This window comes from Puma concolor, chromosome A2 (assembly GCF_028749965.1).
Source record: "Puma concolor isolate L17-30 chromosome A2, mPumCon1.1.hap2, whole genome shotgun sequence".
Lineage (NCBI taxonomy): Eukaryota > Metazoa > Chordata > Mammalia > Carnivora > Felidae > Puma > Puma concolor.
This window is the reverse complement of record NC_141668.1, coordinates 4,746,601-4,767,866: the sequence shown is the minus strand read 5'-3', so window position 1 is coordinate 4,767,866 and position 21,266 is coordinate 4,746,601. Positions and strand designations below refer to the sequence as shown.

The 21,266-nt window shown below is 51.4% G+C and overlaps 1 protein-coding gene across 8 annotated transcripts in view; it reads left to right on the top strand.

Annotated features, from left to right (window-relative positions):
• The window catches only part of ACTR3B (actin related protein 3B), a 90,868-nt gene extending 73,341 nt beyond the window's left edge, over positions 1 to 17,527 (top strand). For all 8 annotated transcript variants that reach the window (XM_086685619.1, XM_086685642.1, XM_086685612.1 and 5 more), the window contains 3 exons: positions 15,083 to 15,208; positions 16,106 to 16,189; positions 16,669 to 17,527. In XM_086685619.1, the coding sequence (XP_086541745.1) occupies positions 15,083 to 15,208; positions 16,106 to 16,189; positions 16,669 to 16,764 (306 nt within the window). In that variant the 3' untranslated portion in view covers positions 16,765 to 17,527. The remainder of the gene's footprint in view (positions 1 to 15,082; positions 15,209 to 16,105; positions 16,190 to 16,668) is intronic.
• Positions 17,528 to 21,266: the final 3,739 nt, after the last annotated feature.

The window sequence follows — 21,266 nt, the reverse complement described above, 5'->3', positions numbered from 1 at the left end:
TTGTGTGTCCTGTGCACCACCTCCCTCTGCCACGCCTGTTACTTTCCTCTGTGTGTATGGCCGGTGTCTTCTCCGTTTTGACCTGTCAGGTTCAGCACTGACCACGGCGGGCTCTCAGTAAATGTTGCCGGGCGAATGCACAAGAGTACGTCGAGTTTGGGGAGCTCTGAGGCAGGGAAGGGGGTGCTGCCGGACCCGGAGGGAGGCGCGTTGGGGTTCTGGCACAGGTCCCACTGTGTGGAGGCACGGAAGATCACAGAACGGCGGAGGCCGTGCGGTCGTGACCACGAGGAGGCAGGGCAGACACTGGGGTGAGATCAGAGGGGTTTGGTGTGCGCCCCTAAGGAGTTTGGGCTCAATTAAGACCAAATCTAGAATCTTAGTGAAAAAAGTACTCAGAGAAGTAGGCTCAGTAAATATTTAACTGTTAAAGGAAACATTAAGTTCAAAATCGTATTTGTGGCTCAGTCAGTTGAGCGTCCGGCTTCGGCTCAGGTCATGATCTCACGGTTCATGGGTTTGAGCCCCGCGTCGGGCTCTGTGCTGGCAGCTCGGAGCCTGGAGCCTGCTTGGGATTCTGTGTCTCCCTCTCGCTCTGCCCCTCCCCTGCTCGCACTCTGTCTCTGTCTCTGTCTCCCTCTCAAAAATAAATAAACATTAAGAAAACGCTTATACTAAATTCAAAATTGTATTTTAAGAGGTCCTGTTGACTGCTTTACAGTGAGAGTAGTGGTCTACACTGTTTCTTTTGTAACTTCGAATACGGTATTAGATAATTAGGGCACATTAAGATGCTTTCTCTGTGTTTGGTGCTCGGCTGTGAGCCTTCTGTCCCCGCTCGTGTGTTACAATAATTTGTTCCATGGGTCTGTTTCCTTTCTGTAAGGGGTTTGACTTTAGAATATTAAAGTTTTATTATTTTTGGTGCCCTCAGAACAACGTTTACTCACTCTTCCAAGTGGGAATTGGTTTCTGATCCTTGAGGTAAATGTTGGTGTTTCTGAGGCACAGATTCATTGTAATGGGTGCTGTTGCTTCACTCTGAAATGAGATGGCGAGAATATCGGTCATTTCAGCGATTTCTCTTTTTCTGTCTCTGTTTTTCTCTCGCTCTGAAAGCGAAAGAAGCACTAAACCAAACAGATGATGCCTGTGAGCGAGACATAAATGTCAGGATGGCTCTCTGGGCACTCACTTGGGTTGAAAATAGTAAGTCTGGGTAACACTGTACCTCTCTCGTAACGCCAGTTAGGAGACGGGTCCTGTTTGCACCTGGCCGGGCGGCGGCTCCCCGCCTCCCCCGGCCAGCATCTCGCGTCTGGCCTGTCCGTCAGGAGTCCTGCCCGACACGTGTCGGGAGCCATTTCTCAGAGCAGAGTGGGTGATATGTCGGTAAGAAGGATGCAGTCCTGCGGAGGAATGGTGTGGCGCGGAGGAATGGTGTGGCGCGGGGGGCCTGGCCGAGGGGCTGAGGACCAGCCTTGCGGTGGCACCTTGTGGCTCCTCGTGTGGTTCACCTCTGGCATCTTCGGGGCGACACAGGCCCTGCCTGTGGACAGTGCGGACGGCCCAGGGGCTGCTGGTGCGGCGGGGTGGGCCTTCTGGTCTCTTATTTATAAAAGAGCTTTTTCCATTCGAATTGTGCCTGGGGTGATGGGAAGGGTGTATTTTTGTAGTTGAATGTTGAGAAAGGTTTTCCTGGGTTAGTTAGGGAAATACTGAATTTTTGATTTCCTCTTTGTAACGTACAACCTGGTTGGTGATTGTAAGAATCTGCCAACCCCCGAGGGGCCGGGAAAGTGCCAGAGCTTTCCTCTAGTTCCTGCTGCCGTGGGTGTGGTGCTTTCCTGCCACCGTTGTTCTCTGCTGTTAGGAGATGCTGTTGGTTGACCTTGGTTGCCCGCCCCTCCCGCCCCTCCCGCCACGCCCCGGGCAGGACTCCATTTCCCCTTCAGAGTTTCTTTACCCTGCGTCGATGGGGTGGTCCTCTGCTGTGTGTGGTGGGCACGTTGTTAGAGGCTCGATATCAAATCTTGCGGCCTCTCCGGAGCAGGGTCGCCGGGTCCTGGGGAGCCCCGTGTGCAGGAAGGCTGGGGCAGTGGCGCCGTGTGACCTGAGAAGGAAGACCCAGTAGGGAGCTCTGTTCGCGCTTTTGTGCAGATGGGTGCCAGGGCTGGAGCAGGCCCAGTGGGGGGCGTGGGGCACTGGGGACCGTCCCACAGGGCCCGGGAGGGAGGGATGGCCCGTGCGCTCTCTGGGTCCGAGCCCTCCCCACGGGGGCTGCTCCACCTCTGGGGGCCTCAGGGTCCTCTCGGGCTGGGCCAGCGGGGCGGTAGCGTCCCCGAGTGACGCTGCTGCAGGCCAGGTGCAGGGCCTGCAACTCGGCGGACGCCCCTCCCGTGACTGCCGGCAGTGTTCCAGGTGCTGCTCCGCGTCAGGCCCCGTGGACAGCGCCTCGTGCCCCTGTGGGCTCCCGCTGATGGCCCATAGTTATCTCATCTTCAAGTTAAAGTTCCCAGGGGTCTTTCCCAGTTTTCTCTGCTTTCTCGTTGCAGCGGCTGCTGTTTTGGGGGTCGAGAGGGGCACACGTCTCTCTGGGTTTCTTAACACGGGAGTGGGGCTCTTAGTCTTGGTGCTGGGGATGCTGGGCCAGAGAATCCCATCCTGCGGGGACCGTGGGAGTCTACCGCTGGGTGCCGGGGGCATCCCACCCTCCCGTTCCTGACCCTGGCAGACGTCTCCGGACAGTCCCGGGTGCCCCCTGCGTGCGCATCGTCCCTGGTCGAGAACCTGTGCGCTGGGGGGACGTGAGAGGACTGCCGCGCAGGAACTCCGTGGAAGTGGTCACTCCTGTTTGTGGCTCCTGAATTACTTGCTGGAGTCTTTTCCTCCCCTTTCCCCCTTTGTTCCAGAGCCGAGGAAAGCGACATCCTTCACTGTTGCCCCCACGGCCCCAGATGTTTGCCGGGGAGCCACCGCTGGCCGTGCGCTGTGCCAGTGACGCTACGCAGAGTGTGGGCGGGACTGCCCTGCTCAGTCCCCAGTGTGTGTGTCGGGGCGGGGGGGGCGGTGGGGACGGTCCCACCGGCGTCGTGAGGCCTCCGCGAGAGAGCGCCCGTGCCTGGGTCCGGTCCCGGGCCACGTGCTGCCCGTGTGTTACCTTCCTCGATTTCCGTACAGACCTCAGGAGAAGATGATTTGCCTGTTGGTCTCAAAACCAGAGAAGAGTGTGAGCCCCACTGGGGCTGTCGCTCTGGCTCCAGTGGAGGGGGCACGGGCCAGCGCTCAGACCGGGAAGGGCCTGGACTGCCTGCTCCAGAAGCAGGGTCGCTCACACGAGTGTGTGTTTACCTTTAGGATGCTGTTTTCCTGCTCTTGCCTCCTGTTCCTGTGGGGCGGGGGGGTCATGCAGAGCCCGGCTTTCTGCGTTGTGTAGTGTAAACGGCTGGTGTGTCTTCCTTTGAAAGCTGTGCCCTCCGTCCCACCCGGCAGCAGGCAGTGTGGCCGGGGAAGGCGTCACAGCGGGGTCAGCATGGGGGGACTGTGGGTGGGTGTTAGGCTGCGGCCATCTAGGGGCGGCGGAGGCTGCATCAGTGGGACGCCCCTGCCGGGCAGCTCTGTTCTCAGCAGCCTTCGCATGTCTACACGGCAGCTTTCCCAGGTCCACACGGGGCCTTTGCATGTCTACACGGCAGCCTTCCCAGGTCCACACGGGGCCTTCGCATGTCTACACGGCAGCCTTCCCAGGTCCACACGGGGTCTTTGCATGTCTACACGGCAGCCTTCCCAGGTCCACACGGGGCCTTCCCATGTCTACATGGCAGCCTTCCCATGTCCATGTGGAGGCCTTCCCATGACCACTCGGCAGCCTTCCTATGTCCATTTGGGGCCTTCCCGTGTCCACTTGGAGCCTTCCTGTGTCCACGCAGCGCCTTCCCATGTCCACGCGGCACCTTCCCGTGTCCACGCGACGCCTCTCTAGCCTGGAGGTAGAGTTCATGTCCCAGGGAAACCCGTATCATAGGCAGAAGTGCAGCCTGCTAGAATGAGGGAGTCGAGGACAGCAGCCTAGAAGTGTCGCCAGGCAGAGTAAAGGCTCCAGTTTGGGCCTGCAGCTTCTGGTTAGGGGTGTGCAGTGTTACCGACCCCAAGTCGTTGCTGGGCTCCGGGACCCGCTGATCCCGTCACGCGTGTGTGGAGCATACGTGTGGACGTGCCCCCGGTAGCTCGGTGCTCAGAAGCCTAGGCAGGAGCCGAACACGAGACAGAGACCAGTGCCCTGGCCGGGGCACTGCACACTTACCCCTGCGGCCCGGCCCCTTGGTCGTGGGTCTCCATGAAGGAAGGTGCTTGCTAGTGGGGGGCATCCAGGCGGGGGTTGAGGACGACAGGTGTGTGTTCAGAGGCAGAAGGACAGGGTGGGCAGTTACTTGTAGGCGAGCGGGTTGAGATCCAGGGTTGGTCCTCTGTAAGTCTCTTGAGATTACTGGGTCACATTAGAATTTCTCGATTCCGAGCACGGCGTGGAACTGGGGTGAGGCCTGGAGCTTGCTCGGGGCCTGGGCCACACAGCCCGTGTTTCTGCCGTCCACAGCGGCGCCTGGGAGTTACATGTTTAATAAACTTGGATTTGGCTCTACGCCTCTTTCCTCATGTGGGCGGAGTACATTAGGGCAGTGAAGGGTTAGAGACACCCGGCCTCCTGAGTGGCATCGCCCCCCTCTGGCTTCCTTGCTCCATGCATCTAGGGGGCTGCCCGTTCAGCGGGTCCTCAGTTCACCGCGGCCTTCCTCTGTCACGTGCTGCTTGCCCTGTTTTTAAAAATTCAACTTGGAGATCTAATTTACTTACAGTAAAATAAACCCATTTTAAGTATGGTTTGAAGAGATTCGACAGGTTTACCTACCCGTATAATCAACACCACAGTTAAAATACAGAACATGACCGTCACCTGTACAAGGTCCCCTGTCCTCTCCCCGGCCGTCCCTGTCCCTCCCCAGCTGCTGGAGAGCACGGACCTTTCTGTCACTGCGGATCCGATTGGACTTCCCAGGGACGAGTGTGAGTGGAATCCTACCAGCATGTCCTCTGTTTCTGGCTCCTTTTACTGGGTTCGTGCTTTCAAGTTGCAGGTTAATGTAGTTCATAACTTTTGTCCCAATTAGCACCTGCTGTATGATACACTACAATGTGTCTTCCCCCCCCCAGATATAATTTGGGTTGTTTCTAGTTTCTGGCTGCCACAAAACCTTCTGCACATTTGGGTACAAGTCTGTGTGGATAGATGTTTTCTTTCCCTTGGGTAACCACCCAGGAGTGTGATTGCTTTATCATATGATAAATGTATGTTTAACTTTATTTATTTATTTATTGAGAGGGGGGCAAGTGAGCGAGGGGCAGAGAGAGAGGGAGAGAGAGAGAGAGAAGTGGGGCTCACCTGGGCTCGTGCTCACCCGCAGCCGGACTCGAGCCCACCTGCTGTGGGACTCGAACTCATGAACTGTGAGATCATGACCTGAGCCGAAGTCAGATGCTTAACAACTGAGCCACCCAGGCACTGTGTTTAACTTTATAAAGACTACCAGATGGTCCCCAAAGTGGTTGTGCCGTCGTTTACACTTCCACTGACAATGTAGAAGTTTCATTCGTTCATATCTTAATCTGAACTTGGTGTGTAATGTATTTAAGTATGATTTCGTATGATTCTAGTACAAGTGCTGTTGATTATCTTTTCATGGACTTATTGGTCATTTGTAGATCTTCTTTTGTGAAATGTGTGAATTTTTTGACTTTTTTTTTATTGGTTTATCTTATTGAGTTGTAAGAGTTCTTTTTATATGCTAGATACAAGTCCTTTGTCAGATATATGTATTGCAAATATTTTTTCCTACTCTGTGGCTTGTCTTTTTATTTTCTTAGTTGTATTTATTAATTTAATTTATTTTTTTTAAGTAATCTGTACCCCTGTGTGGGGCTCAAATTCACGACCCCAAGATCAGGAGTTGTACGCTCCACCGACTGAGGCGGCCACGTGCCTCTCTTAGTGGTATCCTTGAAGAACAAAAGTTTTTCATTTTATGAAGTCCAGCCCATTTTTATCATGCTTTTTTTATGTGCTACAAAAGAAATTTTTGCCTACCTCAAAGCCATGAATATTGAAAAAGCCAGAATTCTTCTGGAGGTTCTACATAGTTCTAGCTCTTACGTTTAAGTCTGATCCATTGTGAGTTCTGTGCACGTGAAGTTCGGTAATGAGCAAGTGCTCACGTCCTCCTATGGGCATCAGTTTTTCTAACATCATTTCTTGCTTGAAAAAGACCATTCTCTCCCTATTAAAGTCCTTGGCAACTTGGTCTAAAATCATTTGACCGCGTATATTCAGTGCCATTTTTATTATTGTGTGAATGAAAAATGGATCTTACGTATTATTTCTCTGAAGGCAACTCAAGACCTTGCAGTGCTTCTAAAGTATCATAATGAACATTCGTGTTCAAACTCTGGTGAATTATTTTTTAATTAAATCCATTACAGAGATATGACAGATAATCGCAGTAACCCTAGACCAGGTCTGGGACTGGAGGGATAGAAATGCTATAAAGACTACTAATAGGTCAAGTGACAAAATTGGAATAGGAATAATAGATTAGATAGAAGTTTTGCATTCATGTAAGTTTATGAAGTTGACAGTAGTACTGTGGTAACGTAAGAGAATATTCCGGTTTTTAATAGACACATTCCTAAGTATTTAGGAGTAAAGGACCATGGTATACGTAATTTACTCTCAAATGATTAAAAAGTGTGTGTGTGTGTGTAGAGAGAGAGTTTTTGAGTGCAAATGATAGAGCAGATGTGGTAAAGTGTTAGGTGAATCGGAATGAAGGTGCACCACTTTTGCCACCTTGAAATTACTTATTTTCAGATAAGTTTTTTCTTTTCAAATAAAAAATCCATTATGTCAACTTGTTGAATTAATATTTGCCTTTTCTAAAAAAGTAGGATTAAATGTATTAAAATAGCCATTAACTGATTTTTAAAAATTTTTTTAAAAAAAGCTAGGTTACTGTGCTTATCTTGGTTGAAATGTAAATAGAAATGTATTTGAAAAATAAATGGTCATTCTAGATGTAATCTACCAAATTTTTTATGTATTTAAAAAAATTTTTTTAATATTGATTTATTTTTGAGAGAGAGACAGTGTGAGTGGGAAAGGGGCAGAGAGAGGGAGACACAGAGTCTGAAACAGGCTCCAGGCTCTGAGCTGTCAGCACAGAGCCTGACATGGGGCCCGAACTCACGGACCATGAGATCATGACCTGAGCCGAAGTCGGCCGCTTAACCGACTGAGCCACCCAGGCGCCCCATAAATTTTTTATGTATTTTATGATGATGGCTTATGTTACAAATTCTGTTTCTGAAATCCAGCTTCGAGTTCTGTTGTGTAAACTGGCCTATTTGAAATTTTCTGATGATAGTTTCTATTTCCTTACAATACCTTTAAGTACCTGGTTTGATTGACATGTTTTAACATTATTACAGAGCCTTGTGCACCAGATCCCTTTGTATGTCTTAGTCAGGAAGGCGGAATCACTGTTAAGTTCAGGCATCACTCCAGGGATTTAATGTCAATCCAACTTTGTTTTACCAAGTACTGTTTTGTATTTAATCTCTTTTCTGCCACAACAAAATCAACAGAAGAAGCCTTATAATCTGCAAGATAGAGATGATCTGTTCCAGGGAAGAAATGGGAAAGGATTCAGGGCGAAATCAGTATAGCCAGTACATTCTCACAAAGTGATGCTTAGTTCACCTTATCAATGAGAGCCATCCTGTCCGTTGACTGTGGTCTTTGAGACCCATTTTGTCCACTTGCAATGGACAGTGAGAGCTATCTTGTCCACTCAGTGATGGTCAGTACGAACCATCTTGTCCACTTACCATCATCAATGAGAACCGTCTTGTCCACTTGGCTTGGTCAATGTGAACCATCTTGTCTGTTTGCCATGGTCAACGAGAGCCACCTTGTCCACTTAACTGCGGTCAGTGAGAGCCATCTATCCATTTGCCATGGTCAACGAGAGCCATCTTGTCCACTTAACTGCGGTCAGTGAGAGCCATCTATCCATTTGCCATGGTCAACGAGAGCCACCTTGTCCACTTAACTGCGGTCAGTGAGAGCCATCTATCCATTTGCCATGGTCAACGAGAGCCACCTTGTCCACTTAACTGCGGTCAGTGAGAGCCATCTATCCATTTGCCATGGTCAACGAGAGCCATCTTGTCCACTTACCTGTGGTCAGTGAGAGCCACATCGTGTCCATTTACTGTTGTCAGTGAGAGCCATGTCGTCCACTTGCCATGGTCAGTGAGAGCCATCTTGTCCACAGGGGGGACCCATTGGTGGTTTATGTAATCACTTGTCACTTTTAGTGTCTTAATTGACTTAGTTCAGGGACTTGCTTTTCTTCATTTCTAGTTCTACAGTGAAGTTAAATACACATTTACACACAGTATATTCTACTTCAGTAAATCTCATTACAACCTGGATCCAGACCACCCCTAATTTAGTCTTTTCGGTTCTGCTTTTTTATTATCTTTCTTGTTGCACATTGCTGTCATTTGCTGATTACTTTTGAGCTTATGCATTTGAAAATACGAATTTTCTGACTTCTCCAGAATGTTCTTGATGGATAGAACTATCTTAAATCTTGCCATTATGCGTGCGATATTTTCTTCAGGATTCCCTCTGTAGCATAGTTTTAATTTTTTTTTTTTTTTTAACGTTTATTTTATTTTTGGGACAGAGAGAGACAGAGCATGAACGGGGGAGGGGCAGAGAGAGAGGGAGACACAGAATCGGAAACAGGCTCCAGGCTCCGAGCCATCAGCCCAGAGCCCGACGCGGGGCTCGAACTCACGGACCGCGAGATCGTGACCTGGCTGAAGTCGGACGCTTAACCGACTGCGCCACCCAGGCGCCCCTGTAGCATAGTTTTAAAGTTCACTGTTCTTGGGGCGCCTGGGTGGCGCAGTCGGTTAAGCGTCAGACTTCAGCCAGGTCACGATCTCGCGGTCCGTGAGTTCGAGCCCCGCGTCGGGCTCTGGGCTGATGGCTCAGAGCCTGGAGCCTGTTTCCAATTCTGTGTCTCCCTCTCTCTCTGCCCCTCCCCCGTTCATGCTCTGTCTCTCTCTGTCCCAAAAATAAATAAACGTTGAAAAAAAAAATTAAAAAAAATAAAAATAAAAAAATAAAGTTCATTGTTCTTGACCATATTAACTGTGGTTGATCTAGACAGAACATAATGACTATGTGGATGGAGCTCCAAACCGTGATTTTGAGCTCATGTTTATTTCCCAATGAGGACATCCTAATTCCAGATAATAAGCAAAGCAGTAGAAAAGAAGGTTGTCTTGTCTTTTACCTGTCATTGGGTTGTGACCTTGCCTCATAGATTCTCCTGATATGGACGCATGCTCCTGAAAGGACTCAACTCTTTTTCAGGGGCCTGTTACATAGCTCTCATTAACGGTGGTGAGTGGGCACCTTGGAGGTGGGGGGTCCACCAGTGGTCCAGGGACCCTGCTTCCAGAGCCAAATCACTGCCACTTCAGTGCACCTTCAGCTTCCCTGTGCAGTGACCTTCCTGGGCATCTCTCAATGATCACAAAGTTTCAGTCACAGAATGTTTTGTTTTGTTTTTTAATGGAAGAAACAAACAGCTCCTGTTGGAGAAAAATATGAAATTAACAACTTTAAAATGCTTTTGGAAGGTTCAAAACATTAACTTCTTAAAATGTCAGTCTCCACAATAATGACAGAAAGTTGCATTTTAAAGTTTCACTTTTTTGCATTTCCTAACTTTTTTTGAGATCACAGGCCCCTTTGAGAATCTCTGGATTCTTGGGATTCAGACATCTTCTTCAAGCCTGTGAATGAACTTCCAGCACCCAGGTTACGATTTCTGCTCTTTGGTGCTCCGCAAGGTCTTTGCGTTAGCGCCTGTCACAACAAGTACACGAAACGGAGTAGGAAGTTGACTGTTGGTTACAGCAGACTTCAGGCTGTCGAGGTCTGCTGTGCGACGAAGGAAGGAGTGAAGGAAGGAAGGAAGTCCAAAGTAAGACGAAGCATTCTTTCATAAGCTCCAGTCTCATTGAGCTATTTTGTCTGAAGCTGGTTCTTACGTGTTCAGCTTTCCTGTTTGTCGGCTCCTAGAAACTTCCGCCCTCTACCTGCCCACCCTTAGCGTGCGGAGTTTGAGGCGGTTGGGAAAATACGTCTAATGTAAAAGGCGTCTGGGCAGGGAAAACAGGGTAGCAGACTAACATGGCAGGGCAGGACGAGGACAGAGCAGGGCCCGCCATTCACGAAAGGCCCATTAGCCAGAGGAACGAGGGAGGCCTCAATCTGTCGTGGAAGTCACAGGGCCTCTGAGACGTGCGATCACAACCAGTGAGTTTTCCTGAGAGGTGCAGCCTTTCCTGACACAGAGACCTAAGAGAAGCTGCCGCTTCAGACCTTCGCCGAGAGTACGTTCTCCAGCCGCCTCTACGAGAGCGGCCTGTGCCGAGAGTGTGGAGCCCAGATGCACAGTCCCTTGGGTGGATCCCAGGAGAACACCGAGCACACAGGTAGCCTTCCGACCATCTGTTGTGACGTAGTAATAAAATTTAGATCACTCAGAAGCATGAATATACACTATATACCCGTTAGGTTATCTTTCAAAATAACAAGCACCCAGTTTTGAGATTCGGCAGCGGAAGATTCTTGGTCGTGTTGGGTGTTCAATTAAAAGCAGTTCATATCTTTTGACAGCCATTTAAGGGGAGAATAGGCTCACAGGGGCTTCTTGGGACTTTCAAGGAGCTGGCCACTGTAACATGTTGGCCACACTGAGGTGGGCCGAGGGGAGCCATGGACAGACCCGGGCTTCCTCAGGAGCCCTCAGGGCACACCATGACACGGCCGTGGAGCAAGGCTGTGTGGTAGTCTTAGCCTGGAAGGGTTTTAAAAGAGTTGTGTGTGGTGGGATTTAAGAAATAAAAGTAAGTGAAAAACAATAGCAAAAAACAAAGCACCTCGTTAAAAGCACACTTCAAAATGCCAGATTTCACACAGGCGTGGTCCTTGTCCGTCCCCCAGCTCCTGCTTAATTCTTCCTCAGTATAAGCTGAGTTCTTTCCAGGAAATAGTTGGTTGGTCTGACCCGCATTTATATTTATTTTTTTAATTTAAATTCAAATTAGTTTACATACAGTGTGGTCTTGGCTTCAGGAGTAGAACCCAGGGATTCATCGCTTCCATATAACACCCAGGGCTCATGCCAACAAGTGTCCTTCCTCATGCCCGACACCCATCTTCCCCACCTCCCAACCCCCTACCCCCAGCAGCCCTCAGTTTGTTCTCTGTATTGGAGAGTCTCTTACGGTCTGCCTCTCTCTCTGTATCTTATTTTTCCTTCCCTTGCCCTATGTTCATCTGTTGGCTTTCTCAAGTTCCACATATGATATCTGTCTTTCTCTGACCGACTTACTTCGCTTGGCATAATACCCTCCAATTCCATCCACATTGTTGCAAGTGGCAAGGTTTCGTTCTTTTTGATTGCCGAGTAATACTCCATTCACATCTTCTTTATGCATTCATTTGTTGACGGACAGTTGGGCTCTCTCCATACTTTGGCTGTTGTCAATAGCGCTGCTGTAAACATTGGGGTGCATGTGCCTCTTTGAGTCAGCATTTTTGTATCCTTTCTGACCAGCATTTAGAAAGTGGGATCAGTTGCCATTTGAGGCTTGTTCTAGGATACGATGACCAAAATCTCAAGAATACTTTTGAGTCATAATTCATCCATTCATTCATTCATTCATTCATTCATTCAGAGACAGCATGAGCAGGGGAAGAGGGGAGAGAGAATCCCCAAGCAGGCCTCACACTGTCAACACAGACCCTGATGTGGGGCTTGAACTCAAGAACCATGAGATCATGACCTGAGCCAAAATCAGGAGTCAGCCGCTTAACCAAGACTGAGCCACCCAGGGGCCCCATTGAGTTGTGATTTTTTTTCTAAATGTTTATTTTTGAGAGAGACAGAGTGTGAGCAGGGGAGGGGCAGAGAGAGGGAGACACAGAATCCGAAGCAGGCTCCAGGCTCTGAGCTGTCAGCACAGAGCCCGATGTGGGGCTCGAACTCGCCACCTGCGAGATCGTGACCTGAGCTAAAGTCAGCGCTTACCTGACTGAGCCGCCCAGGCCTCCTGTGCTGTGATCTTTAACAGCAAACAGATATGCAGTTTGTGTGTGTCACCAGCTGATGACACCTCTCTGAAAGGACATGGAGTCAGAACCCCTCGTTTTACTTCATTTAGGATTTCCCTGTGGTCTGTCCAGGACTGGTTCCTGCAGGTCTCACCCTTGGGTGTTGTCGTGCATGAGCGTCAGACCCAGGGCGACCCCGAGCTCTGTGTTTCCGAAGCTGCAGCTGTGGGGGATGCCCCTCCTCTGTGCCTCTGACAGGAACCAGACTCTTCTTGTTGTTTCTGGGAGATTTCTCCCCAAGGTGATGGAGCATAACAGTGATTATTCATGACGCTGGTTCTGGGACAAGATGTTGCTTGAAAGATCTAGGTTTGCAGCTTGCCCCACAGGCTCCGTGTGTGGGCAGGGGTGCCCCCAGAAGGTTCTCTGTGTGTGGGCAAGGGTGCCCCCAGAAGGTTCTCTGTGTGTGGGCAGGGGGCCCCTAGAAGGTTCACCGTGTGGGCAGGGGTGCCCCAAGAAGGTTCTCTGTGTGTGGTGAGGGGCGTTCCTAGAAGGTTCTCTGTGTGTGGGCAGGGGCGCCCCCAGAAGGTTCACCATGTGGGCAGGGGCGCCCCTAGAAGGTTCTCTGTGTGTGGGCAGGGGTGCCCCCAGAAGGTTCTCTGTGTGTGGGCAGGGGCACCCCTAGAATTTCTCTGTGGGCAGGGAGGCCCCTAGAAGGTTCACCACGTGGGCAGGGGTGCCCCAAGAAGGTTCTGTGTGTGGGCAGGGGCGCCCCGAGAAGGTTCTGTGTGTGGGCAGGGGCGCCCCGAGAAGGTTCTCTGTGTGTGGGCAGGGGTGCCCCCAGAAGGTTCTCTGTGTGTGGGCAGGGGCGCCCCTAGAATTTCTCTGTGTGTGGGCAGGGAGGCCCCTAGAAGGTTCACCATGTGGGCAGGGGTGCCCCGAGAAGGTTCTGTGTGTGGGCAGGGACGCCCCGAGAAGGTTCTGTGTGTGGGCAGGGGCGCCCCGAGAAGGTTCTCTGTGTGTGGGCAGGGGCGCCCCGAAAAAGTTCTCGCGGGGGCGTCCGTAGAGGCGGAAGAGGCCGCGGTCTGGGCTCCCTGGGGACCGTGCCACAGTGCTCAGGGAACACTGAAGCGCACAGGTGAGGACCGGCCGTGAGGGGTGCTTCTGGCGGCAGAAGGCCTTCCGGTTCCTTGTGTCTGGTGTGTATTTGCAGATTCTGGCCGAGGGGGGTCCCCCCGGGGTCTGCAGTGCGCAGCGTTGCTTTCCTTTCAGCAGAAAGGGGCCGCCGCAGGGCGGGGGGCAGCCCCGCGGTTGCTCAGGGCTCTGGGCTGCACGGCGCTTCTCCCCCCAGGGAGGCCGTGGGCGTCTCAGCCCAGAGTCAGCCCCGGTTCCCGGCCTCGCTAGCCCCAATCGGCCGGTGTCGATGGGCCGGACGGAGACTTCTGACAGTGACGGAAACGTTAGCTCGACTGCTGGCTGCTTACCGACGCTTCCTCCCCTCCTCGCCCCGGCCACGGTCTGCTCAGAGACCCCCCTCTGGCAGTCTGTCCAGCCCGGCAACCCCAGGCCGCGTTGGGGTGGTGGGCAGTCCGCGGACAGGTCGCGAAGGCGGCATTTCCCTCTGCGGACTCTTGGGTGGAGATGGCGTACATCCCCAGGAAGGGGACAGGATCACTGGTGGCCTCTCGTGCACCTGCTCCTTCTCCTCCAGTCTCTGAGCTCACCTGTGTGTCTCTTCCCGAGGCTAAGCGGGTGCTGGTGGCTGTTGTGGGCATTGGCGAGAAGGGGCGGTCTCTCTGTTCAGCACGAGGACGGCAGGTGTCAGGAAGGGCATGTTCTACCGTCATGTCAGCTCACCTGTAACCCGGGTCACCGGCGACAGGAAGGTCTGCTTCCCCGTTCTGTTCCGTGTGGTGAGGGATTTACGTTCAGACAGGACTTGGGTGGGGGTGGGGGGTTCCTGCAGTTACTCAGGGCGTTCGGGGAGAGCGGGGTTAGGTCTAATGTTTAGTGTCGCCAGATGGTCTTGAAGCGGGGCTTCTGGCTCCGGGAAGGATTACTTTATTTTCTTGCACACAGTGTTCTCAAGTGATACTTTCTGTAAAAAAGTTGTCAGGCTATCCTGATTCTTGCTTCATTGTCGTAAATATCCTGTGTCCCGAAAGAACACAGTATTTGTCTTTCATCAACATCCAATAAGAGATTTAATACAGCTCCCCTCCCTCCCCACCCTCCCCCTCCCTCCCCTCCCTCCCCCACCCTCCCGCTCCCTCCCTCTCCCTCCCTCTCCCACACAGGCTTCTGTCTGGCCCCTTAGGGGCATCTGAGAGTGATGGGGGGAGTGGGCAGCAGGGTGTCATTTCTCCGCATGATCCCCTAGGGAACCCTTTCTCCCCAGCCTCACCCTTCCAGGAAGCTTCAAGTATTAATCGAAAGACTCCCCCACCCCAGTAATTATTAAGGCAAGATAGCTAAAGATCCAGTGTTAATTTGGCTTTAGATTATTCTAGCAAGTCAGTGTGGGGGTTTATAGATTGTTTGAGCCTCTTGGTCCTTGTGAAGCTCTCTCGTTGTCGAGGGAGCTTGTGGAGCAGAATTGCTTTACGGCTTTGCTTGGTTATGATTAAGGGAAAGTGCGGAGAGAAGGAGTTTATGACACGGGAGCCAAATGCCACGAATGTACGCTGTGGGGTAGCACGGGCTCTGCTTCGGTTCTTACCTTCTTAGATAGGTCGAAGGGTGTTACTCACAGAAGCGGCGAAGCGGGTTACGGAACAGTGTGGGCGGGTGATTTCATCAAAGGAAACCCTCTGCTTTTGTGTCTTCTAGAATGTCGTTCTCTCAGGAGGCTCCACAATGTTCAGGGACTTCGGACGTCGACTGCAGAGAGATTTGAAACGAGTGGTTGATGCCAGGCTGAGACTCAGCGAAGAGCTCAGCGGTGGCCGGATCAAGGTAGGAGGCATCTCCGGGCCCCGAGCATGCCTGGCTGTGCCCCCTCCCACAGAGCCCGAGGAGCCGGCTGGCTGGCTGGGGAGCCCGCACCAGGGTTCAAGTCCCTTCCCCAGCCGCACCGTGAGATCACACTCGAGGGTCGCTGCTGCCGAACTCATCCCAAGAGTGTCGTTAAGGCTGGTGTCCCTACTGGGGTGGCACCAACCACTTCGTGACCCACCCCTGCCGGCGCTTTCTCTGTGATGACCAGGATCTACGGGGTTGGGACCAGTTGACAGCGAGGGTCTTTTATGTTTTTTTGGAGGTGTTCTCACGAAACTAAAGTAAGCACCCTTAGCGGGGAGTCTCGGTGTGTTACCCAAAGGTAATCATCGACGAGCTGCTGAGTTTCCCTGGGCTTCCGGGCAGGGCAGGGCCTCGGTGTAGACGGGACCAAATGCACACCCTCTGGCCTGGTGGAGTGACTGGTGGCAGATCTCTCACGGTGTTTTCGGGACGCTTGGCATTAGTTCTGTGATGCTGAAACATCTAATTTGTTTAGTAAAAAAAAAATCAACTGGGTTAGTTGCTTGGATTTCTTACTGTTTCAAACGCCTTTAGTTTTGTGAAAGATAACCCTTCCTTGATGTGGGCGCTTTGTTCTCTGCACCATCCCCGCTGGGGGCTGGGGCTGGGGGCTGGGTGCGTTTGGCCGAGACCCTTCCTGTCAGAGGCTGTGCGTGGCCGATGCCACCACCGAGGCACTAGAACATCGGGGATGGGCCTCGAGCTGTCAGCTGGGAGGAGGCCCCTCAACAGTCAGCACTCAGGGTGGAGCTGTCCTCTTGCCTGCTGAGCGGTTGCTGGGTGACCAGTCGACCGCCCTGGCGACTCAACGTCCCTTACTCTCTTTCGCAGCCTAAGCCCGTGGAGGTGCAGGTGATAACGCATCATATGCAGCGCTATGCGGTGTGGTTTGGAGGCTCGATGCTGGCCTCAACTGTAAGTCCTTTTCTAGATTGTTGTCTGTTTTCATTTCTGCGTTCTCTGTCGAGTTGGGATGCACGTTGCCCTGTGAAGGTTAAATAGTGCGTGGCTCTCAACAGTTGCACTTTTAATTCTGTGACGTATAAGAACCGTCTTAATGGTAACGTCCATCGCACGGCTAATCCTTCCTAATTAGGGCTTGCAGACAGTGTGGGTAAGCGGGATCCCAAAATAACCTCGATTCCCATGACTGCCCCAAGTAGTTTTTACTCTCCTCCTCACTCTGTGACGAGCCAGTGAGTCGCCAGTGTAGGGTGGCCCGCGGTTGGTTCGAGAGGAGGGTGAACACGTTCAAGAACCGAAGTGACCTCCGTCCGTAGTCGGGCCTCAGAGGGCGAGAACCTCACCACCGGGGTCTCCTTTGCGTGACGGTTTACTAGTCCTGTTTCTTTCCGGAAGGTGTCTGTACCGCTCCTAACTGCTGCCTCCCCTAGCCCGAGTTCTTTCAGGTGTGCCACACCAAGAAGGACTACGAGGAGTATGGCCCCAGCATCTGCCGCCACAACCCCGTCTTCGGAGTCATGTCCTAGTGTTCGCGTCGACGGCGTCTTCCGGTCACGCGGCGCCGGGCTGAGACCGCAGCTCCTGTACATACTGGCGTCCAGTGTCGATGTGGAGAAGCGTGCTTGCGTCGCCGAATGCATGAGGCGGTTCCGTGCACGCCCCCCGTGTGCCCGCCGTCCGACGGCCGCCCTCCCTCCCTGCGCCCTCCCCGCCTCCCCGCCTCCGAGCTTCTAGTCCGCGGAGAATTCTGAAGGAATTCACCTGCGACTTTAAAAATGGTGAGGAAATCCCCCCAGAAGATGGCGCAAACTGGTCCCCGCGGGAAAGAATATGGGGCTGCACCCCCTTTTCCTCCCGGCCTATTTTTGTAAATAAAACGTTATAAACTTGAAATACAAATTGATGTTTATATTTCCTATTATTTTGTATTTCCTGGTATTTGGTACAACTGGCCGAGCCTAAGCACGAATAGATTTTGGTGTCTTGGAGTTGCTGTAAAAACGTTTCTACTTGTGAGGCATGTTCTGATGTGTCTGTAGGCAAACAAAACAAAGCAGCAAACTTTTTTGCCACATGTTTGCTAGAAAACGATCACGCTTTATTGGCGTCACATGAAGTTTCAACACTAAACGCTGTTGTACGAGAATCATTACAGATAATGTATCTCTTCATTTTCCTGTTTGACCTTTCTGGAACTGTTTTATAGAAGACGCTGGTTTGCCGTTGGAGTGTTGGATGAAATGCTACCGTGCACCGTTGTAATAAAAGCGGTTAGACTCTTTATACAGATTTCCTGTCGTGCTGTGCTGGTCTTTCCGTTTCCCCTTTGGGCTCATGCTTCTTCCAAAGGGTGTTGCGGTTTGTCTCCCATCACCGGAGGATTTGGTGATCGGTACCAAGTCCGCGGAAGGACGTTTCCCAAAATGACGGGGACCGCCTGCCATCAGTGGCCACTCCGTCACCAGCGGCGCTCCGGATGCTCACGTGAGGGGCTCTGGATGCGGGGCGGGGAGGGTGCTTCTGCGGATTTCCAGCATCCCTTCCTTGGAACCCAGGACTCACCGCTGAGCTTTGAGTGGTTGCTCTGACGTTTGCTGAGTAGGTTGCTGGCTTAAAAGGTACTTGGCAAAAGTAAGAGATGTAGTGTTGCCCCGTTCTTCATGTAATACGTTCCGTGTGACACCCTTACGGTACTTCTTCTAAGTCACGAAGTAGGTTTTATTCTCTGAAACTTAGCCTTCATAAAGAAACATTTAGTTTTATTATTTAAGTTTAGAAACGAGGTTGAGAACAGCAGTAAGTTCCCAGCGTGGTGAAATCTGAGTTTCCTCTGCCCGAGGCCGTCCCTGCCTGGTTCCTCCCATCCAAGTACTAACCAGGCCCGACCCTGCTTAGCTTCCGAGATCGGACGAGATCGGGCGCGTTCAGGGTGGTATGGCCGTAGACCGTCCCTGCCTGGTTCCTGATTAATTGTCAGCGACCCCAGACCCTCGTCTCCTCACTGGGGACTTTCAGACCACTCAGTTCTTACTTTGTCCAAACAAACAGCTTCTCTGCTTTCCCTCTGGGGCCTGCTGCTTCTCAGGACCACCGGTCTCTTCTGGTTTCTTGTTTCTCCAGCCACTCTATCGCACTGAGTCCCGGGCCTCTCTGTCTGCCTTCACGCACACCCATGCGTCCGACACGTGGCAGCAGGAGCGCCACAAGTCCTTCCACGTGGAACTTTGCTAAGCGGGGACCGTGCGTGAACTTCCTTAATCTTAACAACAGCTCTTTGAAATTGGCATCACTGTTATCCCCATTTTCCAGATGGGAAACCGTGGCTGAAAAGAATTCAGTGCGTGCTTACCAGCAGGTAGGAAGCAGAGAAGGCATTACTGATGTAAAGTGTGCTTTCCTGATTCTTGTAAAAGGAGGAGGAGAACTGCGACCAGCCGGGGGAGCGGGGGGTCCAACCCGATGGCGTGAGCCTGTGCAGTGATTTCATGAGATGCTGGAATAAAAAGAGTTTGGAAACAGCCGCAGGAGCTAGAAAACATTCCCCCTCTCATCCACATCCCTTGGTATGGAATGTGTTCTAGGAAGCTACTGACACAGGATTTATAGCATGTTTTGATGTTGCATTATTTTCATTTTTGTCCGTAACGTTTTGCTCATGTTTCTTTTTTTTTTTTTTTAATGTTTATTTATTTTTGAGACAGAGACAGAGCATGGATGGGGGAGGGGCAGAGAGAGAGACACACACAGAATCCGAAGCAGGCTCCAGGCTCCGAGCTGTGAGCACAGAGCCCGACGCGGGGCTCAAACTCACGGACTGTGAGATCACGACCTGAGCTGAAGCCCGACGCCCAATCGACGGAGCCACCCAGGCGCCCCGCTAATACTGTTTCATCATGTGCGTGGACTTTGTTGTATTTCACAAGGCAAGTAAAAGAGTTTGAGCATTTAGAGCCATAATGGGCCCACAGTAAGTGTTCAATAAGTTTTAGCCATTGTTATTCTGTTCATAAAGCAATTATCGTAGGGGCGCCTGGGTGGCTCCGTCGGTTAAGCATCCGAATTCAGCTCAGGTCATGATCTTGCAGTTTGTGAGGTCGAGCCCCGCGTCGGGGCTGACAGGTCAGAGCCTGGAGCCTGCTTCGGATTCTGTGTCTCTCCCTCTGTCTGCCCTTTCCATGCTCTGTCTCTCTCTGTCTCTCAATCATAAATTTTAAAAAAACATTAAAAAAATTTAAAGCAGTTATTGTGTCCTGAGAGCCCTACTCGTCACAATTGCATTAAGAAATAGTTTTGGTGGGGGAAGGGAATTTTCAGTTCATGCATTCAATGGCCAGAACTTTCAGTAAGAAGATATATATATTTTTTAACGTTTATTTATTTTTGAGACAGAGAGAGACAGAGCATGAACGGGGGAGGGGCAGAGAGAGAGGGAGACACAGAATCTGAAACAGGCTCCAGGCTCTGAGCTGTCAGCACAGAGCCCGACGCGGGGCTTGAACCCACGGACCGTGAGATCATGACCTGAGCCGAAGTCGGACGCTTAACTGACTGAGCCACCCAGGCGCCCCAAGAAGATATTTTTAAAAAAAGATCTCCGTGTAGAGTTGTAGGATCTAAACGTCACCTGGCCTCTTCTTAGCATCGCACTGCTGATACAATCGAATCACTTTAACATCCATACAAAAGCCACCGCTGCCTGCACTGCTGCTGTCCCCCTGCCCAGCTCTGTGCTCTGAGCCGCTCTTTCATAACCAGCACGAGGACATCTTTGGTTTGGGTTATGCTTGTTCCACAGGCACGCCTCAGGTGAATGCACCGAGACTGGCTGTCACTGGGTGGTCGCAGCGGCAGGTGTGGGCGCCCTGGAGTGAGCGACCCCCAGAAGGGCTCCCTTCCTTCGGAGGGCTCCGGCATCCCCTCTGGACGAAGCCTCTTCCCCCGTCGGGCCAGCCTCTCCATGCTCCAGTGATGCCCTGTGGCCCTCCCTGGACTGAGGTCCTTGAAAATAGGGGACTGATCTTTGTACCCCCGGGGACCTTCCAACGCCTGGCACACGGTATGTGCCCAGTACCTTTTGAGATAAATTCCCGTTCACACGGAGACTCCCTCCCTGGTTTTTCCAGGCTGTGCGTGCTCTGCACTGACAAGTGTTCTGTGTTTGGGTGATCTTATATGAATACTGGTTTTCGAGCGTCTGGGACATTCACTATCATTACCTTAAGACTTCTTTTTTTTTTCCCTTTGATTTCATTTAATTCATTTATTTTGAGAGAGACAGAGAGCAGGGGAGGGGCAGAGAGAGAGAGAGAGAGGGAGAGAGAGAATCCCAAGCAGGCTCTGCACTGTCCGTACAGAGCCCGACACGGGGCCGGAAGTCATGAACCGTGAAATCATGACCTGAGCCAAAACCAAGAGTCGGACGCTTGACCTACTGAGCCATCCAGGCCCCCCTTGACCTTAGGACTTGTAACGATAGAAAATCTCGTTCCGGACAGAGACTCTGGTAGATGTGCCGTGTGCCGGAAGGTGGGTATGTCATGTTGTCACATGTCTCAGAAGGTGGGCTTCCCTGAACGGTGGTTACCGCCTGCACTGGAATCGACAAGGGTCCAGTGGAGGAAATTGCCCCGCACAGATCTTGAAGACCTCTGTATATTGTACGGTAGTAATAGTTCCTTCTCCAACTTAACCAATGTGAATAACGAGCTCTTGTGTGACCGAACTCCTGATCGTTTCGTGATTAATTCATTCTTTACGATCCCTCCATTCTATCTCATTTGTAAAAATTACACTAGTGCAGACAAGCTTGTGAGGTTTAATCAGGTGCACAGCTCATTTACAACCACGAGAGAGCCTCATTAAGAATATTTATCTGTTAAATAATTCTTTACTTAATTGGAGAATATTTCATAACGTTTTGTTTAAAAGTAGCTGTCAGGCTTGTTAAGGAGAAATGTAAATTGATTGGCAAAATAATTGTGTGGGGCTCTAATTGGCAATTACGTCAGTTTCACACGGTCAGATGGAA